Genomic DNA, 25,855 nt, shown 5'->3' with positions numbered 1-25,855 from the left:
CTTCTCTACCTACGCTACATTGATGACATCTTCATCATCTGGACCCATGGGAAGGAGACTCTGGAAAAATTCCACCACGATTTCAACAGCTTCCACCCCACCATCAACCTCAGCCTGGACCAATCTACACGGGAGGTCCACTTTCTTGACACCACGGTGCAAATAAGTGATGGTCACATTAACACCACCCTATATCGAAAACCTACTGACCACTACACCTACCTTCATGCCTCCAGCTTCCATCCCGGACACATCACACGACCCATTGTCTATAGCCAAGCACTGAAGTACAATCGCAACTGCTCTAACCCTTCAGACAGAGACCAACACCTACAAAATCTCCACCAAGCATTCTCAAAACCACAATACCCGCACGAGGAAATAAGGAAACAGATCAACAGAGCCAGACGTGTACCCAGAAGCCTCCTACTGCAAGACAAACCCAAGAAAGAAACCAACAGGACTCCACTGGCCATCACATACAGCCCCCAGCTAAAACCCCTCCAACGCATCATCAAGAATCTACAACCCATCCTGAACAATGATCCCACACTTTCACAGGCCTTGGGTGGCAGGCCAGTCCTTGCCCACAGACAACCAGCCAACCTGAAACATATTCTCACCAGTAACTGCACACCGCACCATAATAACTCTAGCTCAGGAACCAATCCATGCAACAAAACCTCGATGCCAACTCTGCCCACATATCTACACCAGTGACACCATCATAGGACCTAACCAGATCAGCCACACCATCACTGGTTCATTCACCTGCACATCCACCAATGTAATATACGCCATCCTAGGCCAGCAATGCCCCTCTGCTATGTACATCGGCCAAACTGGACAGTCTCTACGGAAAGGATAAATGGACACAAATCAGACATTAGGAATGGCAATATACAAAAACCTGTAGGAGAGCACTTCAACCTCCCTGGCCACACTATAGCAGACCTTAAGGTGGCCATCCTGCAGCAAAAAAACTTCAGGACCAGACTTCAAAGAGAAACTGCTGAGCTTCCGTTCATCTGCAAATTTGACACCATCAGCTCAGGATTGAACAAAGACTGTGAATGGCTTGCCAACTACAGATCCAGTTTCTCCTCTCTTGGTTTTCACACCTCAAGTGCTAGAACAGGGCCTCATCCTCCCTGATTGAACTGACCTTGTTATCTCTAGCTTGCTGGCTAGCATATATATACCTACCCCTGGGAATTTCCACTACATGCATCTGAGGAAGTGGGTATTCACCCACGAAAGCTCATGCTCCAAAACGTCTGTTAGTCTATAAGGTGCCACAGGATTCTTTGCTGCTTTTACAAACCATATTCAGGTTTTGGTAGACTAATTTCAGCTTTTTAATTAAAAAAAAACACAACAAATTTTGAAGGAAAGCAGACATTGTCCATGATTTTTTTTGCTTTTTAAAAACCCTTAGTTTCGATCCAAAAGTTTTGAAGGAAAATATTTGTCCAGCACTTTTAATGAGCTTTAGTGCCTTTTAGCACTAGCTGATGCTGAGAACCAGTGATACCTTGTAAAGAAGTTTTCTCAAAGCTGGATTTGTGCCGAGATGTGGAAGGTTTTTTTTTCCCAGGGCTGCCTCTGGCTGGGAGCAAGTGGGGCAATTTGCATGGGCCCTGCAGGGGCCCACATGAGAATATAGTATTGCAATTGTTTTTATGGAAGGGGCCCCCAAAATTGCTTTGCTCCAGGCCCCCTGCATCCTCTGGGTGGCCCTGTGATCACATGCAGGATCCAAAGCAGAGATAACAAATACTCATAGCTCCATATTCTGTTATTAAGTTTAAGAGCCAGCAAGGACATTTCATCTTTTTCAGTCACTAAGAAATCAGAGACCAGCACACTCTCTGCTAGGTCACACTTGGGTTTACAGAGTGGGATTATACATAAATCACAGCTCAATCAAGAACTGCCTTTGGCCAAAATCAGAACCTTTGTACCTCAGTTTCTCCATCTACTCAAGTAATATTTGCCAGCGTAGCAGGGTGATGTGAGCCCTAACTAGACGGATGCGGAGTAATAAAATCAGTGGAACAGATAAGCACATACATTTATGACTTCCATTCACCTAGGACTCTGATGGTGCAATAGGCTATGGCCACTGCACCATGGGGAGCAGGAATTCAGTCTTCTGTAACTTAAATCATACATTGCTTATTGAGCAACGGAGATGCTAGGATTCCTGTTTCTAAGTGTAGATGTTTTTGAGTTCTCAAAACAAGAGAGAAAATGGTCACATGTACAATAATATGGGGAAGAGGAAGTAGTTGGTCCCTCATCTACAATAGCTTAAAGCAATTTACTAAAGTTTTCATTTTGGGGCAAAGCCAAAACCCAAATCACTGCACACAAAATTGGCATTTCAGAAAAAAAAGCATCTGAATATAAGGAAGAGGAACAGAGATTGTTTTGCCATCTTAAAAACTGGTAAATAAGATTTAGGTCTGCTCCAATAATGGTTACAAAGATGACTGAATTCCAGTCTATTTAGACTGGGAACTGCTGGCATTAGTTTGATTCTGATAAGACCTGGACAAAACCTGAAATGTACAATACTGTGAAAGTCTGGTTTTTTGGACTATAGTTTTGTTTATAGAAATTAATACCTTGAGAAGTTCATTACAGGAACTCAACTTTTGTAGGCGTCACCCATGGTAGAGTGTTACTGAGTCCTGGACTTCAGCATCTATTCATTGTATCGTAACATTTCAGGTAAATAACAAGGCCCAAGACTTGAACCTTTATTTATTTGTTAATTTTTTTCTCTTTTTCATTTCTGATTTTCAGAAGTTTAAGCAGATATTACAGCTCAAAATAAAAACTAGAAGCTGGTGATTAACCCAAATATAATTAAAAATTTAAACATTTGAGAACATCCACCTTTAGAAATACAAGTTAAGAAAAAACAGTTTTACACTCATGAGTTAAAAATTAAAGTCATTGACATAATGAAAGCTGTACTATACATATAGTGAAACAGGCAACTGGACAGTTACACTTTCAGTGAGGCTATATAAACACTATTTCCAGCATTTACACATCACAGGGAAAACAGATTCAATGCTACATATATGCAATATTCAATGCTAGTTATAAGTCAAGATTTGAGATAATTAAAGTGTCTTCAGAGACTGCACTGCAGACAAAGTTAGTGCAAAGAATACCAGCCCTAGCCACTGGTATAAAGTCTGCATTTGCACCTAAAAATTTTAAACTGCCATTGCACAAGTTACATTTGATACTAGTACGTCAGCATTCTGCATTAAACAAGACTGTGTACTTATGTCTGACGTACATAACTGCATAGAAATGAGAGTCTTGGGACTGATTACTACTACAGATATAAAAAAGCTATTTTTGGGCATCAGATTATGAAAGTTTTTAAAGCACTGCACGACCATCACATTTTTAGACCCTTGTATAACCTAGGTATTTAATAAAGACATGTTAAGAACAGCATTTCACTCTGACTTTCATGATTGTAAATCAGATCCTCTTTCAGTGCCATATCAACAAAAGTTACTATGTAATTGGGCTTAAATTCAATGTTTGTACAACACATTAGACCCCTTGAACAATTAGATTCTGAACTTTACACCTTCATGACAAAAATGTAAGGTGCACATAGTTTTGAAGAGAACACCGACTTGTAGCAGCTCTGTGTATGCTTACCACATATAGCAAGCACCACAGTGTAGTGGTATGCACTCTAAGTATGGACCCATAATACATGATCTATAACCACAACTATATAGTCCTCAGACCTTAGAAATTTACCAAATGCATACCCGTTTCTAAACTTCACTCTCAAACAAACAAGTTATTCTTCTGATTTTAATTCATGCAGTGAACTATTCTCTGGAACGCCTCAAGTATAATTTTTGCTCGAGTACAAAAGCTATGCAAACCCAGTAGATTTCTATTGCCTACTTCTAACCTGAATGTAGACAATTGGATGAAAGTTAAAAAAGTTAAGATATCGGGGATATAATTTTGGCCAGTTTCTAAACATTTGCAAAGAGACTTGGTAAGGAAAACCATCACAGTTCCTTCTTGCTTATAGATGCCTAGCAGGCACCACTAGATCATAGCTGCTGTAGTAAAGAACAGAACTGTGTTGGACAAACTAGTTATAACAATATTCTCACACAATACAATTCAGTAACAGCATTTACTAATGTAGCAGAATGTTGTAAGGTTGCATATATTAGGGGGATGCTGCAGATGAGTCTTATATTGAGTGCATCATGGTTAACTGAGAGCCACAGCAAAAGGCTACAGTCATTCTACTTTTCTAAATTTATTCTCAGTTGTCAGTAATCAATTTGTTTCTGACAATGAAACAACTGGATCCAATTAGTTAATCAGCACAGCAAAGGGAGTGCCTTTAGAAAAAGTATGCTCTAACTTAACAAGCTATTGAAGAGTTTAAGGCTAAAGTTTGTCAAAAGAATAAGCATGTCTCTTTTGTGTGTAAAAGGATACGTCCATGAGTCGTTAAAAGCTTGCATTTCTGACAGTCTGAGCTCAACCTGCAGTACCTCATTAACATTCTGCATATTTATAACTGTAAAAAAATACATTTCTATTTTTGGGGAAAGGGTTATTGCAAAGACTAATAGATAATACAAAATTTCTGCAAATGGTTCTACAATTAATGTTCTTACTCACAACTGAAAATGCCTGACCTAAGCTTCGTCTGCCCACTTAGAATTTCTCTCTTACTTTTACAGAGCTAATTCCAGTCTTACATCATAGAACAGTTTGAAATGACTGGAAGTGTAGCGAGCATGTTTAAAGTTTTTGTTAAGCAAAAAAACACATTGCAAACTCCAGTGAAAGCAATTACATATGTATGGAAAACACTGCAAGTTAAACCTGCAATTCTCTTCACTACTAGAGGAAAACAAGGATTCCATGACAGACTGATTTGTTGATTCTGTAACTTTATTTGCATTTAAACACTGACCGCTAAGCCCCCCAGCTGAAGAAACCATAAAAAACCCACCAGAAGTTGATAGAATTGCTAGAATTAGTCGATTAAATTCTTTTAAACCATTTAAATTGCTGAATGAGCCAGATTAACTTTTGTGGGTAGAGGTCCTGCTTCTTCATGTTCAGTCTTGCATTGAACAACAACAAGAGCAGAAGCTGGGTATCTGGTCAGTTTTTCATTCATGAACTCCAAGTCTCCATAGATGCTCAGCTTCTGAAATAATTAAACTAATTTTAAAAAGATCATATCATCAGATTCTGAATGCAAGACTCAAGACATGCTTAGCCATAAGAATACAGAATGGCCATAATGGGTCAGGCCAATAGTCGATCTAGCCCAGTAGCCTGTTTTCCCCAACAGTGGCCAATGCCAGGTGCTTCAGAGGGAATGAACAAAATAGGTCATCAAGTGATCCATCCCATCACCCATTCCCAGCTTCTGGCATATAACTATTAGCATACATTTCTCAGTGAGGTTTTGAAGGTCCTCAAAGTAGCAATGCTTCAACTCTTACTATGAAATACTTTGCATTTTCCATGACATCTAAAATTCATGTTCACAGTTGAGTCTGAGTCCCAGGCTAGGACTGACATGTTCCTGTCAGAATGAGTGTGGTACTTGCCAGTCTTGCATATTTGGGGGGGTGGGGGGCAGGAGAGTCACTTCAGCCAGTCCTTTCTCTCCTCCTCCAGTCAGATTCCTGCCACTCACCCACATCATGTCCACAGGTTCCTGCCATTCCCAGCCTTCTCACAATCTTATTAAAACCCCTTTAATGGTTTAGTGAATGCAACCTGTAACCATACATCCCTAGGTCTCACTCTGCTCCGGCAAAAAGATACTAGAAACAGATGTCCAGTTGTCAAACATGGTTACCATGGGCAAGAGGGTTCCCAGCCAATGGGAGTTGCGGAGCCAGCACTCGAGGTGAGGGCATCATGCAGAGCCCCCAGGGCTGCCCCTGTGCTTAGGAGACAGACATGCCAGCCACTTCCTGGACCCTAGCAGAGCCAGGGCCAGGCAAGGAGCCTGCCTGAGCCCCACTGACTGGATTTTTAGTGGCCTGGTCAGCACCAGGGTCCCTTTTCAACTGGGTGTTCCAGTCAAAAACCAGACACTGGGCAACCCAACGGCCCACAGGTAAATCTAATTGAGTATCACTGCCCTAAGCACTGGGATATGGGAAGGTATTCTAGATCACATCTCTCACTGAAGTTGTTCCACTATGTGCAAACGCTGTAATTAAACATTTATTGGAATAAGGACACAAACTTGGGTTTCCTATCTCCAAGGTGAGAGCTGTAATCATGACACTGCAGTCATTTCACAGTCTTTGTCATTTATACAAAGTGGAACAGCTTCAACAGAATGAAAAGTCGTTGAGAATGTGAGAATGAGAATAGTAATAGTGAGAATGACTATACCCTCACGGTTATGGGCACTCACCTTGGAGATGGGAGACCCACATTTATGTCGTTGGTCCAATGACTTTAAATTTACTTTACACACAATTGAACAACTTTGAGAGATTGAGACCTGCCCCAAATGCCAATAGGGCATTCTTCTGCCACATGGGAGACCAAAGTTCAAATCCCTGCTCCACAGCTGGCAGAGAGGGGAACACAGGTGACCCACATCCCAGCCAAGTGCCCTATCTACTAGGCTAAAGGTTATAAAGGGAGGCACCCCCACCATCTTCTCCACCCATTTTGTGAGTCTGGACCTTACAATTTTTGTCTTTATTTTTAAAATGTCCCAACACAAAGTGATTCATTTTGATGCAGATGAAGTTTTGTTAAACCCAGATAAAAAATGCACTGACTTTTGATTTGCCAACATTTTTAGTTCAATTCTAGCAGATTTTATTATTAATTTTGCAGAACAGCTAGTTGTGAAAGTAGAATGAATTAAATTGTAAAAATAAGAATGAATTAAAGAAATGTTGTATGTACCTTTAAGCAGAAATAAATGTTGAAATACAGGTGCCAGGAAAAGAAACATTAGGCATAAACAAGGGTGCTAATGGCGAAACATTAACAGAGGATTGGTAATAGTTAGTAAGGAAATAAGATATGCATGCCTAGCCCAGGTAAACTTATCAGATTCTGCTTCCTTTGTTATCTTGTTAAGTGCTTGCCCTTTTATCTGTATAAATAAGATATGTGAGCACCATGCAAGGCACAAACTATCTGGGTGTTCTTAGCAGAGCGCTGTGCTAATAAAACAGAGTGATCTGACAAACTGTGAGTCCTGAGTCTAACTTTGACAATTTGGAGGTTCCACCGAGATGGCAACCATCTTCACTAGAGCCGTGTGATTCCTGACCGTTTTTGTAGGATGACCGTGGCAGCTGGCACATGGGCATTTGGCCCGAGCGGTCCTCCACTAGAACGGAAAGGCACATAGCCACAGTGAGGTCTACGCCATCGAACCTGTTGGTTCCCACTCTGTTCTGGTAGGGATCCCAGGATCTGACATCAGGAATCTGGTCAGGTAATTATTTCTGTGTTTTGTCCAGACTGAGGACTGTCCTGTCTCTGTGTCTATCCGTCCTCTTGTGGAGTGTTTGAGTCTGGATGCTGTCTCCGTCCGGGGATAGGCTGACCAAAGGCTTCCTGTCCCTGCGGTCTGAGTGAGTGGAATCTGCATAATCGCAGCCGCACCACACCTTGGGTAAAACCCTCAGTGTGAAAGCAAGGGCGATTGAGGTGGTAGCCTGTGGGCTCCTTTTGTGTTTTGCATTGGGCATCGCTCTGACGAACCCTAATTTCCTTCTGGTGTGATTGGTGTGTGAAGTCCTCCTGTATGGGTAACCAGATGTCTAAGTTGGGACCGTTCCCTAAATGAACGCCGGCTCATTTTATGTATTTAGGATGGGTCCAGACTCCTGTAAAAAGGGTCCAGACTCCCTTAAATTTCTGGAAAAATGGTCTAGGCTAACTCAGGGGGATCCCAAAACTCAGTGGCCACTGTTAAAATCTTGGAACAAAGACTGAGTGGACGTCTTAAAGGACAAACTCAGCCAACCTAAAACTAAATTGGCTAAAGGAAAGGTTAATTGTTTCATGCAGTGGTGGTAAGAGGCAAATCATAGATGGACAAAATCAAAACTCGCCTCTCAATTATTCAAATAATAAGTTAAGCTTTATTAAAAGCCTCCTCTCCCACCACCAGACTGAGCGCTTCCCTTTACCCCGTTCTCCAAACCCTGGATCAATCCAACCCCCTTCATACTCCCATCTCATTGTAAAAAGGACAAAAAGCCCCTTGTTCTGTTCCCCTTTGTTGTCTGCCTCAGAAACTGATTCTTTAGTGTTTCACTACCAATTCAGCAAGGCGGGGGGGGGGGGGTGGTTTCCTCAACTAGTCCCCACCCTTCCTGGTCCCTTTCCTTGAACATTTCTTTCAAAATTGTGAAATGACCACAATATCACTCACAAACGGTTCATTGGACAAAGCAGGATCGGGCCCAGACAAGCAACAGATAAAGAAACAGGTTGAAAGCCCTAAGGGAATATTGTCAGGAGTAAGAAAAGCAGTAAGTGCAGGCATGAACCCCTGGAACAATACTTAAAATGGTGAAATCTGAGGTGATAAGGTGTCATTTTGGGATATAAACAAGTGATTTAAGGAAAGAGTGAAAAGTTAACTCTACAGAGGCTGGAGAGAATTAAGCAGTTAAACTTTGTGAAAATGTTAAAAAAGGACCATGTTAAAGAGAGAATTCTTAGTTTCTTTGCAGCTATTCTGAAGGGAAAGTGGGCCCTTTTCCAGAAGAGTGCCTGTAAATAATCCAAATATATATACAGCTATGTAAAAACAAAGCAATGTTAAAAACACTGAGCCTTAAAATGGCTCTGTGTAATCAGGCTGTCACTTTGATAAGAGTACATGAAAACTCTGTAAGAACAAAAGAAACAGTTACACCTTATGTAAAAATTAATATGGCTAATGTTTTAAAAAAGTTATAGTATAGAAAGAATGTGCATTTTCCCTAGGACATGTGCAGTGTATATTGTAGAAACGGGTAAAAAAAATGCAAATGAAACGTGCTGCTGAATTAAAATCCTATTAGGGATCCAAAAAGAGCCGCAATAGGCTGTGTTTTCTTTTTCAGATCCTTGTGTGTTAAGACAGAGGCCATGGCTACACTCACACTTTACAGCGCTGCAACTTTCGCGCTCAGGGGTGTGAAAAAAACACACCCCTGAGCGCTGCAAGATACAGCGCTGTAAAGCGTCAGTGTAATCAGGGCGGCAGCGCTGGGAGCGGGGCTCCCAGCGCTGCATGCTACACCCGTAAGGGATGTGGTTTACATGCAGCGCTGGGAGAGTTCTCTCCCAGCGCTGCCGCTCTGACTACACTCACACTTCGCAGCGCTGCCGGGGCAGCACTTTGAAATTCCAAATGTAGCCATACCCAGAGTCTCTGAGCTCTGCTGATGGCTTTGAATCCAAAAGCCAAGCCTGTGTTGATGCAAATTACCTAACTGAGGGCTTGTCTACATCACAAAGCTGCAGCGCTGGTGAGGGGGTTACAGCGCTGCAACTTAGGAGGTGTACACATCTGCAGGGCATCACCAGCGCTGCAACTCCCTGTTTGCAGCGCTGGCCGTACTCCCGTTTTGTCTCGGGTGTAGAGGATCCAGCGCTGGTGATCCAGCGCTGGTAATCAAGTGTAGACACTAACCAGTGCTTTTCTTGACCTCCGTGGAATAAGCAGGTATCGCAGCATACCTGAGGAAGCCTCTCTGGTAATCCAGCAGGTCTCGTTCCCTGGTTTGCTCTTGCGTTCCCCGAACAAGCAGGTCTCCTTCCCTGCGGTTTGCAGGGGGGTTCGGGGAACGCGAGAGCAAACCGCGGGGAAGCAGGTCTCCTTCCCCGGTTTGCACTCGCGTTCCCCGAACCCCCGTGCAAGCAGCTCTCCTTCCCTGCGGTTTGCTCTCACGTTCCCCGAACCCCCGTGCAAGCAGGTCTCCTTCCCTGCGGTTTGCTCTCGCGTTCCCCGAACCCCCCTTGAAGCCGCCCAGCAGCGCTGCAGTGTGGCCACATCTAACACCACTTGCAGCGCTGGTTGCTGTAAGTGTGGCCACTCTGCAGCGCTGGCCCTATACAGCTGTACTAATACAGCTGTAACAACCAGCGCTGCAAAATTGTAGATGTAGACATACCCTGATAAAGAAAGGTGAGAACTGCCAGCACAAAAGAAGCTGCAAATAAAGAACATACCTCGTCACCAAACAAATGGCCTACATAAAAGGCATGGTATAACAAGATACCTTTAATAGATTTGATGCTAATGTTACTGTTAATATTAAACATTAAAATAACTTTAATGTTAGTAAGTACCCCTGTAACAACTTGTAGTGTGTATGATTTTTGGAAAAACCCTTTAAAGTAATATGGTAATGATGCTTCTCAGCGATTACCTGTGACTAAACTTAAAGCTTAACACAGCAGGGAAAACATTACAAAATTGGTATGCTATATAAGGCCATGTCTACACTTACAGTTTTGCAGCGCTGGTAGTTACAGCTGTGTTCGTACAGCTGTGTAGGGCCAGCGCTGCAGTGTGGCCACATTTGCAGCACTTGCAGCGCTGTTGGGAGTGGTGCATTGTGGGCAGCTATCCCAGCATTCAAGTGGCTGCAACGTGCTTTTCAAAAGAGGGGGGTGGGGTGGAATGTGACAGGGAGCGTGGAGGAGACAGAGAATGGATTTTTGGAGTTGACACTGTTCTCAGCTCCCTGCCTTGCAAGTTTAAGGACTGGAAGACACACACTGCCTACCTTCAATCATTTAAAAAGTTCTAACTCCCTTCCCCCACTCCTCTCTCATTAACTAAATGCAAATTATGTACTTCTAAATACCCGTCAGACCAGATAAGCAACTGCTCAACACGGACTTCCCCCTCCCCCTCTGCCATGTGAGAGTGCTATTTCTCTCTTCAAGCAAACAGCTGTGAACCTTCCAAAGTAATTCCTCTGCCTCCGCTCACTCAGCAAACAGGAGCTGTGTTTGTTTTTTAAATAAGCAGTTTGGCTGAACTCCTAGCTCTCCCTTTCTTCCGGTTTGTTGTGGACAGGAATTCTGGGATACCTCCTTATACCCCGGAGGTCAATAAAAGCGCTGGTGGGCGTCCACACTTGCTGACCAGCGCTGGATCACCAGCGCTGGAATCCCTACACCCGAGGCTCGACCGGGTGTACAGCCAGCGCTGCAACCAGGGAGTTGCAGCACTGGCCATGCTTTGCAAGTGTGGCCACATCCTAAGTTGCAGCGCTGTAACCCCCTCACCAGCGCTGCAACTCTCTAGTGTAGCCATGGCCTAAGAGGAAAAACTTGAGGCACAACACCTCATTAATTTAATAACTAAACAGTGGAATAATTTCCGCATAACCCTTAAAGTAGAACCCATTAAAACCTGGCCTGCCTATAGAAAAAAAACAAGAAAATATGAGGGTAATTCCTCTGTTTTGCCTGCAATCAGCAAGGGTATTTGTAAAAGAAAGGAATCTTTTAAGTAATATTCAATGCCACCCCAAAAGGGGTAGAAAAATGTTATTTTTGTCTTTCAGATAATCCAAAGTACTGTATAATGGGCTATGTGTATGTGTTAATTCTTGGGGGAAAAAGTGTTTAAAAAGTGTTAGCAACCCACCAGAAGACAAATGTTAATGTAAGTACTGTGTTTACCAATAATCACATTTACTATTTGCCACAACAACAAAAAGAGTCTCAGCTTACTGTAAGCACTGATTTAGCTGAGTTTTCTATCAATCTTGGCATTGAATGGCAAACAGTTACCAATCATCTGTTAAAAGATAAAAAGGTAACATAGTTCCTCAAAAAAAAAGTGTGGAAAACTGGACTATTCATATTATACACGCAAATGGGGACATGTTAAGAATTGCCACTGCAGAAAAACGTAACAGCTTACCATTGGTATAACATTTTCTAGATGGTCTCCCACAACTACTGGCATACTAATGTTACTACCCCTAATTGTTTTTGGTTTTAAATTGTATGTGTTTAATTGAAATGTTTAAAATGTGCTGGTGGATAAAACAAATGTATGTAAAGCTAAAGCCACAGGCCCAAATCACCTCCCAGTATTTTCTATTACATGGACTAAATAAGAAGTGACACTGGCAATTAATAATCTTAGTGTCAAAAGGGGGATATGTAGGAGCAGGATTTTATAATGTCCCATAAGAATTTGATTTCATTCTGCTAGCCACCTATTTTAAATAGCAGAAAGAAATGACCCCCTGGGACTATAAGATTCTGTTTTCCCAGATGCATTACAAATTGGGCCCTCTCTGATTCTTTGTTTAAGATTTAGGTAGTAAGAGACAGGATTCTCTACTGTGTCTATGTTAAGTAAATTAGAGAAACATTGAAGACTTGGGTCTCAATGTAAATTGTCTTGGTTATCAATTGTAAAACTTGCAAGGTTTAATTTGCAATGCTTTTTTGCTCGATATAAAATACTACTGTTGGTATTCTCAATCTATTTGTGTGAATGAGGAATGTATGCATCAGGAAAAGATAAAGGTGTGAAGGCCATTGTTATAGCCAGAGTCAAGGAACAAGTAGTAAAGAGACTTAAAGAACATCAAAGAATCACCAGGCACTGCTTACTACCCCGACGGCTGTTAAACTGTCTGGCATCTCAGAGTGGATACATGCTTCGCCGTGTAAAAATGCACCACCCCCAGTGAACCAATCACCACCTCAGGGCCACGCAGAGTCAATTTTGACTCCAGAAGAAGACGTAGAGGAACAGCCTGCAATACCTTACAATCTACGCTCTCGTAAGGATTGCCAGAAGCAGACGACTACATAAAGCGAGGCCCAAGAAGAAGCAGTAGTGAGCCTAGTGCCTGCTGGACATAAAACTGTGACTGCAGTTCCCTCAGTTGAGGTTGTCAGAACCAGAAGGGCCCTGCCTCCAACATGCGCCTCTGCTGGTGCCTGTTCCTTGGCTGTTGGTGTCTTAAGGTCTGGGGAGTCCACAATGACAATTCTTTTATCCAGCAGCAAGCGTGGATAGCTCAGTGTGACGAACTGGGAAAGTTCTTAATGTTTTCTCTGAATACTGTGTTGGTGCCTCAGTGTCCCCTAGGCAGTTCTTAAGTATCTGGCAGAGCAAAGGGCCAGTGCACCTAAATGCCTGACACTCTGTCTCTTAGCAACTGATGGCCTGGGCCCCTCCTCTGCAAAGGTGCCAGCTGAAGATGTTGGAGACAAAGGGATCAGGTGACCTCCTGGCCTGGGAAAGGGGCTGAGGAGAGAGGAGGGGCTGTTAGTCTGGAGCTGGCTGGGGTCAAGGGTGGAGGGCAGACCTGGGGGTCTGGCTCACTGCCCCCCAGAATGGATCCAGCCGAGGGGTCCGGTTCGCTGTAGCTACAAGCTCTGTTTTAGACCCTGTTCCTGTCATCGAATAAACCTCTGTTTTACTGGCTGGCTGAGAGTCACGTCTGACTGCAAAGTGGGGGTGCAGAACCCGGTGGCTTCCCCAGGACCCCGCTGGGGTGGACTCGCTCTGGGAAGCGCACGGAGGGGCAGAGGATGCTGAATGCTCCAAGGAGAGACCCAGGAGGTGAATCTGTGTGAGCTTCTTGCCCTGAACAAGTCTGCTCCAAGGGAGAGGAGGCTCCCCAAAGTCCTGACTGGCTTGGTGGGGAGCAGTTCCAGAGCATCGCCCGGTGACTCCGTGACACTCAGACCCTTAATATTTCTAAATGCTAGTTCTGCAGCCACATCCCACCCACACTCAAACTGGTGTTCCTGTCCTGGCTACCCATTCGATTCCCCAGACCTCACTGGAGGACCTTGTCCGTTTAACACAATATGGAACAGTAATGACACCTGGGAAGAGGCTATTGGCAGTTCCTTTATCCCACTTGGGGGAGCAATACACCAGGCAAAAAGGCTCCTAAGGTTACAATCAGTAGTTAAAATAATGGTAAATAAAACCAGAGAAAGTTTAAGAGCCCTGACCAAAGAAACAGGGGCGATCCGACAGGTGGCCCTCCAGAACCGTCAGGCATTGGACATAGTGCTGGCAGCCAAAGGAGGGACCTGTGCTCTCACTGGAAAACAATGTTGTGTGTTTATACGATACCAATGAGGTAATAGATCGCTATAGCCACTTAGAACAAATCGCATATTTTCCCCATGTAGAGCCAAGTTCTTTATGGAAGTGGCTAAGTAACCTGTTCAATTTCTCTGGCACAGGAAACTGGTTGTTTCACAGAGCCCTAACTATCCTGTTTGGAATCTTAGTGATTTTTGTATGTCTTCAGTTAATCTCCTGTTGCATCCAAAATGGTGTAAGACATGCCACACAGATAGCTGCCCCAAACCAGAGTGCTAATATGATAATTTTAAATATCACTGATGAAGAAATAAAGAACGATTGATTTGTGGAACCAGTAAAATTTTGGTCATGGCGTGAGCTTGACCAAAAGGAGGGATTGTGAAAGTAGAATGAATTAAACTGTAAAAATAAGAATGAATTAAAGAAATGCTGTATGTACCTTTAAGCAGAAATAAGAAATGTTGAAATACAGGTGCCAGGAAAAGAAACATTAGGCATAAACAAGGGTGCTAATGGTGAAACATGAACAGAGGACCGGTAATAGATAGTAAGGAAATAAAATATGCATGCCTAGCCCAGGTAAACTTATCAGATTCTGCTTCCTTTGTTATCTTGTTAAGTGCTTGCCCTTTTATCTGTATAAATAAGATAGTTTGTGCCTTGCAGGGTGCTCACATTATCTGGGTCTTATTAGCAGAGCGCTGTGCTAATAAAACAGAGTGTTCTGACAAACTGTGTCCTGAGTCTAACTTTGACACAGTGAACCAAAAAACCAGCTCTACACCTAAGACCCTATAGCATTTCAGACACTAAGTAATATGAATAACTTCAAGGGGATGTAAGCTATAGAATAATTAAGCTTTACCTCAGATGGAACATACTGCTGCACAGCTGTAGCAACAGTAGCACAACAAATCCAGAGTAGCACCAGTATGGAGAGAACAAGTGTAGTAGTTAAAATCCAGCCCGAATTTCTGAAATGTAATGAGCATCGTTAAAGTTGTTTATTCTGTTTTCTTAAACTGTTATTCCTAAAGAGAGACACTGGGTTTTACCACTCTGCGTTCCCATGTCTAGATCATTCAGTTGAATGCTTCACTGGAGGAGTCTGGGAAACCAGTCTGCCACCCCACCTTAGTTACCTGTCCTTCAGGTACAGGGTAGGGAAGCACAACAAATCAAGTCTGGCAGTTTCTTTACTAGATCCCAAGCAGACTCCTACTTTTAAGCTGTTTTGCCAACAAATCTCTCCATTAATTGCATTTTGAATGCATGACAGCAAAATCTCTAATCCTTCTTTCTGCCTTAAGAACCTCATTATGCTAGGAAATAGCAGCCAAATTTTTGGCGCAATTCTAAAGAACATAATGACCATACTTGTCAGACCAATGGTCCATCTAGCCCAGTATTCTGTCTTCTGACAGAGGCCAGTGCCAGATGCTTCAGAGGGAATGAACAGAACAGGACAACTGAGTGATCCATCCACTACCATTTAGTCCTAGCTTCTGGCAGTTGGAGGGTTAGGGATACCTGGAGCATGGGGTTGTGTTCCACGTTGGCTAATAGCATTGATGGACCCATCCTCAAACTTTAGTTCTTTTTTGAACCTAGTTAAATTTTGGCCTTCACCACATCCCAGGGCATTGAGCTCCACAGGTTGACTGTGCAGTGTGTGAAGTAGTATTTTCTTTTGTTGGTTTAAAATCAGCTGCCTATTAATTTCATTGGGTGACCCCTAGTTCTTGTGATAGAGATCTATAAAATCACGAATGATATAGAGATAGAGAATAGGGAAATGTTGTTTACCCCTTCACATAACATCTCCCTTTAGTCATCTCTTTTCTAAGCTGATCAGTCCCAGTTTTCTTGCTCTCCCTTCATATGGAAGCTGGTCCATACTCCTAATCATTTTGTTGCCAATCGATGCTGATAAACACAAAGTAATGCACACTGGAAAACATAATCCCAACTATTCATATAAAATGATGGGGTCTAAATTATCATTAACCACTCAAGAAAGATCTTGGAGTCATTGTGGATAGTTCTCTGCAAACATCCACTCAATGTGCAGCCACAGTCAAAAAAGCAAACAGAATGTTGAGAATTAAGAAAGGGATAGATAAGAAGACAGAAAATATATTGCCTCTGTATAAATCCACAGTATGCCCACATCTTGAATACTGCGTGCAGATGTGGTCGGCCCATCTCAAAAAAGGTATAATTGACATGGAAAAGGTTCAGAAAAGGGCAACAAAAATGATTAGGGTTATGGAACAGCTGCCTTATGAGGAGAGATTAATAAGACTGGGACTTTTCAGCTCGGAAAAGAGAAGACTAAGGGAGGATATGATAGAGGTCTATAAAATCATGACTGGTGTGGAGAAAGTAAATAAGGAAGTGTTATTTACTCCTCCTCCTAGCACAAGAACTATGGGCCACCAAATGAAATTAATAGGCAGCAGGTCTAAAACAAACCAAGTATTTTTTACAACACACAGTCAACCTGTGGAACTCCTTGCCTGAGGATGTTGTGAAGGCCAAGACTAACAGGATTCAAAAAAACTAGATAAATTCATAGAGGATAGGTCCATCAATGTCTATTAGTCAGGATGGGCAGGAATGGTGTCCCTAGCCTCTGTTTGCCAGAAGTTGGGAATGGGTGACAGTGGATGGATCACATGATTACCTGTTCTGTTCATTCTCTCTGGGGCACCTGGCATTGGCCACTGTCAAAGACAGGATACTGACCTAGATGGACTTTTGGTCTGACCCAGTATGGCCGTTCTTATGTACCTTTTCTGATTCTAAATTTTTTTTATATGAGGTGACTATAACTGCATGCAGTATTCAATATGTAAGTGTACCATGGATTTTCTGTTTTTGTATCTATTCCTCTCTAGTTATTAACATTGTTAGCTTTTTTGACTGCTGTTGCACATTAAGATGTTTTCAGTGTACTTCTCACAATGATGTCAAGATCTTTCTTGCAACTAATTTAGACCCCATTGTTTTGTATGTCTAGAAGTGTGTGAACACATCCTGCTGCTCAGTAGCAAAGATTAATGAAAGAAAAAGAACAAAGTTATATTGTATCATATCAGTCTAGAAATAAAGCAAAACTGCTTATTTATACAGCACCTTTCACACTAGACAATCCCAAAGTACCACACAAATCAATCACTTCACCCTGATATGCAGCTTTATCTAGGAGACCAGTGAAATGTAGCAGCTGTTTAACAGTTTGCAGCAAAATATCAGTAGTGTGGGACAGGAAATGACAAATATCATGGTTAGGTTAAACTGCATGGAGAGATTAGGTTGGCCAAATAGACAAGTATATTGTGGCCAATATCTATTTTCTTGATAACACAAGTGCTCAAAACCTCCCCCTAATCATCATCTTTCTTTAATACAGTTCTGTCAGCTTGAGATTCTCTGATGGAGTATATGACATGTAAAATATATGGGGAAGGAATGTCATCCTACCATTTAAGCTTTTACAAGATAGTAGAAGATACATACATAGACAGACATTTGAAAAAGCTATTGCTTTCCTCCTCTTCAAAAAATCCTGTGTGTGTCTGTGAACCTCCTGGCTGTAGGTCTGCTGAAATATCACAATGACAGCTCCATTACAAGGTTACAAGTTAAAAAGAAACAAAAAACAAAAACAGACTCATGTTTAAAAACTCTAGTCTCATGTAGTCCCTGTCTATATGAAGACACTGATAGTAGAAAGCTTCTTTAAAATGGTTCTAATTCCAGTGTAGCAAAAGCTTAAATACCACACTATATTTAAAATACATTCTGAAAAGAGTTTATTTATTACTGTGGCCTTTGTTGCAATGTATATAGGGTGAAGATGACAGTCTGCCCATAACGACTTTTTCCTTTGTGGAAGATTTGACTTACTCTTGCAGGTTATGAATATTTTCATTTGCACTTTAGAGAGCCCAAACCAACTTACAAGAGGTTTTGCTCAACGACGATTCTTTCAGATCTGTGGTGTCCTGTGGAATATATTGAACTTCTGGCTTTGACTAAAACAATAATGAAAATTATAAGGTCTTATTTGTATTTCATAAAGCTTCTATTAACCTTAAAATTATAGTCATCCCATAAGCATCATTCACATTTGCAAAAGAAATAGGAAATTTTTTTGACACACTATCCATTTAAGCTCATCTTTCTACATTGCAAATCCAGTGACCACTACAAAGAGAGACTGACTGCTGCCAAACATTAAGCATGCAGTTACTTGCCGAGACAGCTCTGCTATCTGTTGTGTGATTGGAAGACTAAGGAGATCAACAGTTAACACCCAGGATACACAAAGCCTTGTAAAAGTTAAAAAGCAAGCAAGCACCTGGAATATAACTATTTTGCCATCATCCGCTTGAAGGTAGAAGGTCCATGAGGAAGTTATGAAGCTCTGTGCTGAGTCCATCATGTCACTCCAGAATGATCTCACCAGTGTCAGAGGGAAAAGGAGATGAATCCTTGGCATCAGGGACATTAACTGTAAACACATCACTAACTGGTTTTCAATTTGTTCTATACATATTCAAGCAATTTAACACTGTCCCCAGTAAGGCTTTAGTCTTTAAATAGAGAATCTCTCTCCATCTTTCTACACATAAAACTTATTAAATTTGAAAAAAAAAAAAAAGTGAGACAATCTGAGCAGCAGAAAAAAAAGTAGGTGGCATTTGACAAACATGCTACATGCTTACTTGCTCTTGTCTCAGTTCAGCAAATGGCTGCTGATTCTGGCAACCAAGATGGCAAGCATATTGTTCATCAGACTGGGAATACGCTTCAGTACAAGCTGCAAAGAAGAAATGTTGTGTAAATTGAAAAATAATTTCACATCTTAAGTCAGCAACTGAAAGCACGAGTGTAAGGTGTAGGTACACTTGGATAAGGACTCAAGGGACAATTTTAAAGACTCCCAATCCCACCTAAGGAATAATATGAAAGCAATGTACCAGTACTGGTACCGGGTTCTTTGGGCTGATGTAATCTAGATGATCTATCTAGAATAGGCATAAAACTGGGTTATATCTAAAAACTGAATGCAGCAATAGCATTTGATCACAAAAATGAGGAATAGCAAAAAACAATCAAAATAAAGTAAGAGCAATTGCTGGTATAGAAAACTCCAACATAGTGACGTATATTAATACAGTCTCAACCCAGTAGAATAGGCAAGGATTTTGTACCAGAGATGGCATGGATCACCAACCAGAGTTCTGAAAGACCATCCCACAGTACTATGGTCTTCCCTCCCACACACCATAAGAGAGTTCAAGTTTTGCTCCAGAGGATGGAAGTAAATTAACAGAAGAATCCATCAAACCTCAGAGAGCCATGGCATAAAAGGGAACAAAGGGGGGGTTGCCCATCAGTGTTGCATGAGTATAGTTAAGACTTTCTACACCAATTTCAAGCTCTATCAAAAAGAAAGTCAGCTCTGCTCTTATTTCCAAATATCCGAATCCAATACTTAAAATAAAGGGCAGACTAGTAATTACAGGTGAGACGCCAGAAGATTTGTATTCTATTCATGGCTTAGCCACCCACCTGCAGTATGACCTTGGGGAAAGTCCCTATGCCTGGGGATAATCCTCTCTCACTAGGGTACTGGGAAGCTTAGGTCAGAAGGCACAAAAAGAACAGGTGTGACAAGTAAAAGTGCATACTGAACGTTAGTACTATCCATTTTCTCACGGGAGAGGAAAATGAACACGCATACAACCAGATATGGGCAGCCTATGGAAACAAGGCAGACAAAATCCTGGCAGGGAATGCACAGTAATCAGCCAAATAACTGAGTGTGCAGCTCTCAGGAGTCTGAGCAGCAGTCCTGTGGTAAAACAGCAACAAAGCCAGACAATCGTCAGTCACAGAAGCACCTAGAGACAGAACTGAACATAATGGCCAGGGAGTGCATCACAAAGCACAGGACAGCCACCAAGCAATGAACAAAATCAGTGTTATAAGACCACTGCAAATGAACAGGCAGAAGGCAACAGCTCAGGGTGGCAATGTCGTACAGGAAAGGAGGCAACAATTCAGACTCAACTCTACATTTGGACTTTTGCTGCACCACCTCTTTTTATGATATTCCTTGTTGTGTGGTTTGGCAATTGAAAAGAAATGCCTGGATCACAGCTGTGCACAGGATACTGCTTCTCTTCAGCTCTAGTCTATTCCCAGCTCATATAACACAGCTCCATATTGCAATAACGTGTCTTTCCCCAACCCTCGCTGCTGTTGGAGCTGGCCACTGCCCCTTTTGCCTTCAGCACAAGATTGATCCTCTTTTTAGTGCTGAGTTGGCACTTAACCACTTTTAGACTACACAGGGAGAGCTGCTCCCTCTCCTGCCTTGCTTGGTTGGCACCACACTTTTGATCTCAGTATACGAACCTTAATGTTTATCATTTGCTTTAAGATCCTTGGCTGGAAGTACTACAGAAGTGCAAAGAAATATTAGCTTGGTATATAGTTTGTAACAAGTACAGTCTTTTCACAGTTTTAATTATCAACATTACTTGTCTGATCTTCAGATAATTAATCCTTTTAAAACAATTAGTTATTCATGAATGTTTGATATTTAATGGCTTAACAAGACAAACCCAGCTCCCAAAGTTATTTAACTACATGCAAGGCAGATAATGTAGTTAAGATATGTTTCTCTTTCCATAGTAAAGAGATTGTAAAATTTAGTTGAATGAGGCCATATCAGTGATGTAGTACAGTATACAGTTCACCAAGATTTGCGTTTGTAAAGCAAACGCTTCAGCTGAAGTAAATACAAAGCCATGCTGTCCCAACAAATAGATAGGGGTATGAAAATCATTGCAACTGATCAAGTATCAGAGGGTAGCCGTGTTAGTCTGGATCTGTAAAAGCAGCAAAGAATCCTGTGGCACCTTATAGACTAACAGACGTTTTGGAGCATGAGCTTTCGTGGGTGAATACCCACTTCCTCAGATGCATGTCATGCATCTGAGGAAGTGGGTATTCACCCACGAAAGCTCATGCTCCAAAACGTCTGTTAGTCTATAAGGTGCCACAGGATTCTTTGCTGCTATTGCAACTGATGTAATTTATTAGGTTGTCACTGCACAATGTTACATGGAGTAAAAGGGACACCATCAGCTTGAAAATTACATTGTCAGTTAACCATTTTACACCTAATATGGTTACATTACCTAAGTTTTTCCCTTAGCCAAAAGGACCCTTATTTTCAAGGCTCAAAGCAGAAACCCCTTTTAAAAATTTGAGAACTTTTAATGAGTGCTCTATCAAATTTTTTTTTAAAAGAGTAAGATCAATTTAAAAAAGTCAAATTGACAATATCCCTTTATATGTTTCCGCTCTTCCCTTCATTTGTCTCTTCACATTACATCTTGTAGAAAGAGCATAGAATTATCTTACCAGAGTCGCATTCCAGTTTGGTCAGATTCAAGTCAATTCCATCATCCACAAACTGACAAACAGAAAACAGTCTGCAGCCTCGCTGACATGCATACAGTTCCTCTTCCTGAGAAGTCACAAGAAAAGCAGGGTTGCTAAAGAAATTACTAATACTCCCTCCAAGAACCTAGGGTAGCAACATACTACTTTTCTGAGTACTATAAAAGCTACTGTGGAAAAAAAACCCAAACAAAAAGAAAACCTTAGAAGCCAGCCAAACACCAAGGTCTGTACAGTCTGGAACAAAAGCAAATTACAGTTATTTAAAATTATTGGGCAATTTTGATATGGATTTCCTTAGTCCAAGCAGAACACAGTTCTTTATTCAGCAAGGAGCCAGCCTTGAATAGACAGATCACTGAAGTCAGCAAGTTCAAAAATGCATTTCTGAAAAATTATAGCTTTAAAAAAATCAAGGTGCCAGCTGCTAAAGAATCAAAGTAGAACCCATTAACCTTCACTTCACTAATTCACACAGAAAGTTGGCAGCCCTTACCTCTCAAAGATTTAATGGCAAATGCTACCAGTGAGGAGTCATAATGACAATATACTATTCATCTTCAAAACAACAATTATTTATTACAGAATATAATTAGAAGTAAAAAGTTGTCAAAATAAGTAACCAGAGTATATTCTGTGGTGCACTATTCCTGGGTCAAAGCTACTTACTTGCCAGAACAAGGTAGTCAACATCCTATTTACTGGTTATGCTGACAGGAAGTAAGGGAGAAGAATATTCCTTTATGTAATTACAAAACTAAGATACAGCAAGTGTATTAAAAAAAAGGTATATCAATGTTCCTATTTGATGGTCACTCTCTCTCACACCTTTCATATGTTCCAGTCTTAGACTGTAAGCTCTTCAGGGCAGGGACTATATCCACCTCTGTGTATAATGTCCCAATCAAGATTACAGTATGGTAGCATTCAGAAGACAAAATAAAAAATAACGTAATGTTTCTCCCAATAATTAATGAAGTGCTATAGTACTTTGTTTCACAAGAAAATACTCCCTTAGCTGTGAGAAACACACTGTTTTAATTACTAGAAGTACCATGTGGCAGATAAATGGTGTCTGTAAGGTAGACTTCATTTGAGGGCTTGTCTACTCACAAAAGTTGTATAGCTGGAGCAGTATTGGTATACCTAAGGCAGTACAACCCTCCTAGTGTGGCCACAGTCACACAAGCATAGCTTATTTCCTTATGGAAAGGGGAATATGCTACACTGGTATATGGCACCTTCTTATTAGTATAACTACAGCCACACTAAGTTGCACAAGTATAACTAGGAGTTGTAACAGTATAATTATTTAGATAAAAACACATGCTCCCAACTTTAGTATACCCTACTGGTAGAAAAACTGTGTTTAAATGAGGCCTCAGCAAGTACCTACTTCCCTGGTATCTTAGAAGTTTTGCTTGTTTTTTTAAAGTAAAGTAATAAAAATAGAGAGAGTTATCTAGTTCCACAATGTGGAATATTTTCTACATCAGAGACAAGATAGATAAAGGTAATATCTTTCACTGGACAAATTTCTCTTGGTGGAAAGCACAAGCTTTCAAAAAGTGTCTAACTTCTTTCCACAGACCTGAAGAACTCTGTCTAGTTTGGAAGTCTGTATCTTCCTCCAACAGAAGATGGTCCAGTAAAAGATATTAGCTCACTTACCTTATCTTTCTCATATGTTACGACCAATAAAACTGGTTGTTTGTAGTGTTGCTGTAAACACTTAACATTGTTCTGCATTTGACACCATGTGAATCTGCTAACTGGAAATCTCAAGACAGGTCTTTTGGCTCTGACCTCATGCTTATGGTTGTCACGATCTGTTTTACAGGTGAGGAGAACTTTGAAACCATTATTAAAGGATCAAGGCAAACACACCACATCTTACCATATAACCAACGCATTGTAAATAAATGGATGTGTTTTTTTTTCAGACACAGATGTTCTGATATTTTATACAGCAAAAACATAAAAACTGCCAAGCTGGGTCAAGATTTTTTTTTTTAAATAAAGAGCCTTGACTGTCTCCCTACACAGAAATATCCTGCTGCAGAAAATATGCTTCAGATGTAGATATGCATATTGAATGGGCTTTGGCAGGTATGATGCACACACAGATTCTCTTGCCAAGTCTTAACGAAGTTTCTCTTTAATGAGTTAAACCGAACAATGAATGTTTCCAAAATAAAGTTGCCTGCCACCTCTATTTCTATTTGGCAGCTTAGTGGTAGGTAGTGCTTAAAATCAACACAGGATAGATTGTTTAAGTCAAAAAGGACTCAGTAGGAAGAAAATTGTGTCTCATTTTATTGGCCTCTTTACGTATATGGTAATTACGACCTCAAAGTGTTGAGATTTTTACTAGAAACACCAGAGTCTCAATTTCCTTCAAAAACTTGCCAAAGTCCTCAAACAAAAAGAGGGAACTATGCTTCACCATAGGAGTCTGAAATTTCATCTGCAGTAGGAAAAAATTTGGGGTTGGGATTAAGGAAGAAAGATATTTAATCTTACAATGATTCAGTTCCCAAAAACTTTGGCCTTTTTTGCAATTGGTATCATGCTTAGACATCTTAACATGCAGCATAAAGTCCCATATTCTAGTTATACATTTCACTCCATCTACACAAGTCTTTGTTGCTTCCACTCATTGTTGAGGTATATACACAGTTACTGTCTCAAAACCATGGTTATGTAGTTTTATTCTAAAAATATTAATTCCACACTTCAAACTTTCTGCTCTATTACTCATCTCCCTCATTTGTTTGTGCACCCCACATTTTGAACTCAACCTGTTGCACCGCTGCAGATAGAGAATAAAGTATATTACCAGTCAAAAATTCATACATGACTGAAAAGAATAATGAACTTTCCAAATTCCAACAGTAACGCAGAATTCTATGGAATCCTGAACTGATGCTGAAGCTCAACATGAAACAGAGCTGGGGGAAACAGTTTTCCAACACCTTCCGTTTATATAGATAGATACCATGAAAGACTTCTGCCTAAGTTAACTAGAACCCAGGGATGGAAGTTTTTTGGGGTGCCCATTTTTTAAACCACTCTTCAAACTTCATCCTCTATCATTCAAATGTTTTATCAGTGTCATGATTCAGGACTTTTTACTTGTTAACACACAGATATTTTGTATGGTTTTAAAGCTGGAGCAGCCCACATCAAGTTGGCACTGTTTCTTTGAGGGAAGGATGGAGAAGAAAACACATGGAAACCCCACAACAACAAAATCTGGATGTGCTGTGCTTAAATAGCTTTTGAACATACAGATCCTAAGAGGAAACAGTATTGCCTTACCAGGTAAACAAACAACCTGCTCCCCCAAAAAGTTATATTTTACAGAGCGATTACTGACTGCTACACAGAGCTCTTCTTCAGGTCTACTTCCTTACTCAGACCTGAAGAAGAGATCGGTCTGTGCAGCTCAAAAGCTTTTACCATCTACAAACAAAAGCTGATCCAATAAGAGATATTACTTCATGTAATCTATTTATATCCCATAGGAAGGGGGTGGTGGTGGTGAGAAAGGAACATGGCATATCTTGGGGGTGGTGTGTAGGGGGAAACTTTCTAGCCAAGGGCCCCATACCCAGAGGCACCTGCAACCAGATAAGAAATAACCAGCAACCAGGGTGAACAAACCTCAGACGGTATCGGGCGGGGGAAGCGAGTCATCCTCACCCCCACAAATACCTGGGGAGTCTCTTACGTTCTGGCAACACTCGCCCAGCCTGTCATGCCGACAGAGTCTCTCTGACTTGGAGATCAGGGATGGCCCCAGCTGGGGAGAAGCAGGGGGACCCCGGCTGAAGGTCCTGGGGCCAGAGTCTGGCTACGTGCGCGGGGGACTGGGAGGCCCGCACCTCGAGGCAGGTGCAGCGGGAGCCCCACTGCGCAGGGGCGGGGGAGAGGGGAGCCGCACCCTGAGAGGCTCGGGCGGGGGTCCCGTACCTTGGGGTAGGTGTGCAGCGGGTACGTCAGCTGACAGGCCCGGTGGCACGACGCCGTGCTCCCCAGCGCCGAGTCAAAGGCCTCGGAGGAGCCCGCGGCAGCCCAGCCCCTGCCGCAGAGCAGGAGCAGCAGAACGAGACCCAGCCCCGCCAGACTCCCCCGCCACGCCACCATCTTGCCCCTCCTCTCTCGCGGGGGGAGGCGGGGGTGTTGTTTATAGCGTCGGGCCCCCACTTCCGGCCCTCAGGTGAAGGACGGGGCTTGCGGGGT

At 41.8% G+C, this 25,855-nt stretch overlaps 1 protein-coding gene across 5 annotated transcripts; it reads right to left on the bottom strand.

Annotated features, from left to right (window-relative positions):
- Window positions 1–2,741: 2,741 nt before the first annotated feature.
- TMEM59 (transmembrane protein 59) lies at window positions 2,742–25,839 on the bottom strand. 5 transcript variants are annotated; one of them, XM_030571440.1, is made up of 8 exons: window positions 25,586–25,839; window positions 21,572–21,677; window positions 18,859–18,953; window positions 18,492–18,644; window positions 18,093–18,165; window positions 17,648–17,732; window positions 14,991–15,099; window positions 2,742–5,230 (listed from the first exon to the last, which is right to left on the bottom strand). In XM_030571440.1, the coding sequence occupies exons 1-8, from the start codon at window positions 25,757–25,759 to the stop codon at window positions 5,084–5,086; spliced, it is 942 nt and encodes a 313-aa protein (XP_030427300.1). In that variant the 5' UTR covers window positions 25,760–25,839; the 3' UTR covers window positions 2,742–5,083. The 5 variants fall into 5 exon arrangements, with proteins under 5 accessions (XP_030427300.1, XP_030427301.1, XP_030427299.1 ...); XM_030571441.1 differs by having other exon boundaries at window positions 2,742–5,233; window positions 17,648–17,729; XM_030571439.1 differs by having other exon boundaries at window positions 2,742–5,233; window positions 25,586–25,836.
- Between the last annotated feature and the right edge of the window lie 16 nt (window positions 25,840–25,855).

This window comes from Gopherus evgoodei, chromosome 8, assembly GCF_007399415.2.
Source record: "Gopherus evgoodei ecotype Sinaloan lineage chromosome 8, rGopEvg1_v1.p, whole genome shotgun sequence".
Taxonomy (NCBI): Eukaryota; Metazoa; Chordata; order Testudines; family Testudinidae; genus Gopherus; species Gopherus evgoodei.
Note: the sequence above shows the minus strand (reverse complement) of the source record. Positions and strands in the feature narration are given on the sequence as shown.